Genomic DNA, 1,274 nt, shown 5'->3' with positions numbered 1-1,274 from the left:
GTGGGAGGCCTCGAGGCAAGGAAGGTGTGGGGGCCTCACGGCCCAGCTTGTTGGAGAGTTGCAGCTCCAAGGTCCTTCTCCCCCTCCAGCCTCCCTGCCCTTCGCTGTCCTGTCGCTGGTGAACGCCCCGTATAAGCGAGGATTTTACTGCGGGGATGACTCCATCCTGTACCCCTACCGTCCAGACACCATCACCCATGGACTCATGGCCGGGGTCACCAACACAGCCACTGTCATCCTTGTGAGGCAGGAGGGTTTCAGAGGGACAGGGAAGGGGGCAGGATGGGGTACAGCCTTACCCTGGGTTCCCGATGGGGGGTGGCCTGGAGGTCTGTGGGGGGCTGGGGGACACAGACTTGCCCTGAGTGGTACTTGTGGGTAATAGGAACCCCCTCTTTTTTTTTGAGATGGAGTTTCGCTCTTGTTGCCCAGGCTGGAGTGCAATGGCAGGGTCTCAGCTCATTGTAACCTCCGCCTCCTGGGTTCAAGTGATTCTCTTGCCTCAGTCTCCCCAGTAGCTGGGACTCCAGGTGTGCGTCATCACACCTGGCTAGTTCTGTATTTTTAGTAGAGATGGGTTTCACCATGTTGGTCCGGCTGGTCTTGAACGCCCGACCTCAGGTGATCTGCCTGCCTCAGCCTCCCAAAGTGCTGGGATGGCAGGCATGAGCCACCGAGCCCGGCTAGGGCCCTTTTAGAGTCCCTAGCTCTGCAGTAGCCTTGGGGAGGCCTGTGGGGAGGACTGAGGCCCAGTGAGGGCCCACGGGCTGACCGGGACCCCGCTGTTCGCTGCAGGTGCCCCACGTGCAGATCTCGGCGGGAGAAGCCTACCTGGTGCACACAAGCCGGCTCTATTCCCACTCCGACTTGAACAACTACGTGGCTGCTGTGTACAAGGTGCTGGGGACCTTCCTGTTTGGGGCAGCCGTCAGCCCGTCTCTGACGGACCTGGCCAAGTACACTATCGGCTGCCTGCACCCCAACTTCCTGGCCGTCTGTGACCCCGAATGGAGCCGGGTCAACTGCTCGGTCTACGTGCAGCTGGAGAGGGTGTGCAGGGGAAACGCTGCTGACGTCACCGAGGCCAGGTGGGTGTGGATGAGCAGCCTTCAGTCTGGGGGGCAGTGGGAGCTGAAGAAGCCCGAGAAGCCAGATGGTGAGGAGCCAGCAGGCAGGTGGTCAGGCAGGAGCGAGGCCTCAGGGCTCCAGGTGCCCTGCAGATAGCAGGAGGCCAGGGGGAGCATGCTCTGTCTGCCCCGAGTGTCAGCCCTGCC

The 1,274-nt window shown here is 61.7% G+C and overlaps 1 protein-coding gene across 1 annotated transcript in view; it reads left to right on the top strand.

Moving 5' to 3' along the window:
- Positions 1-80: 80 nt before the first annotated feature.
- Positions 81-1,274, top strand: part of LOC108299048 (phospholipid phosphatase 2-like) — a 9,748-nt gene continuing 8,554 nt past the window's right edge. Inside the window, exons 1-2 of the mRNA XM_037735949.1 lie at positions 81-241; positions 811-1,156. Coding sequence (XP_037591877.1) covers positions 206-241; positions 811-1,156 — 382 coding nt within the window. The 5' untranslated portion in view covers positions 81-205. The remainder of the gene's footprint in view (positions 242-810; positions 1,157-1,274) is intronic.

Source organism: Cebus imitator, unplaced genomic scaffold (genome assembly GCF_001604975.1).
Source record: "Cebus imitator isolate Cc_AM_T3 unplaced genomic scaffold, Cebus_imitator-1.0 Scaffold1570, whole genome shotgun sequence".
Classification (NCBI taxonomy): Eukaryota; Metazoa; Chordata; class Mammalia; order Primates; family Cebidae; genus Cebus; species Cebus imitator.
Note: the sequence above shows the minus strand (reverse complement) of the source record. Positions and strands in the feature narration are given on the sequence as shown.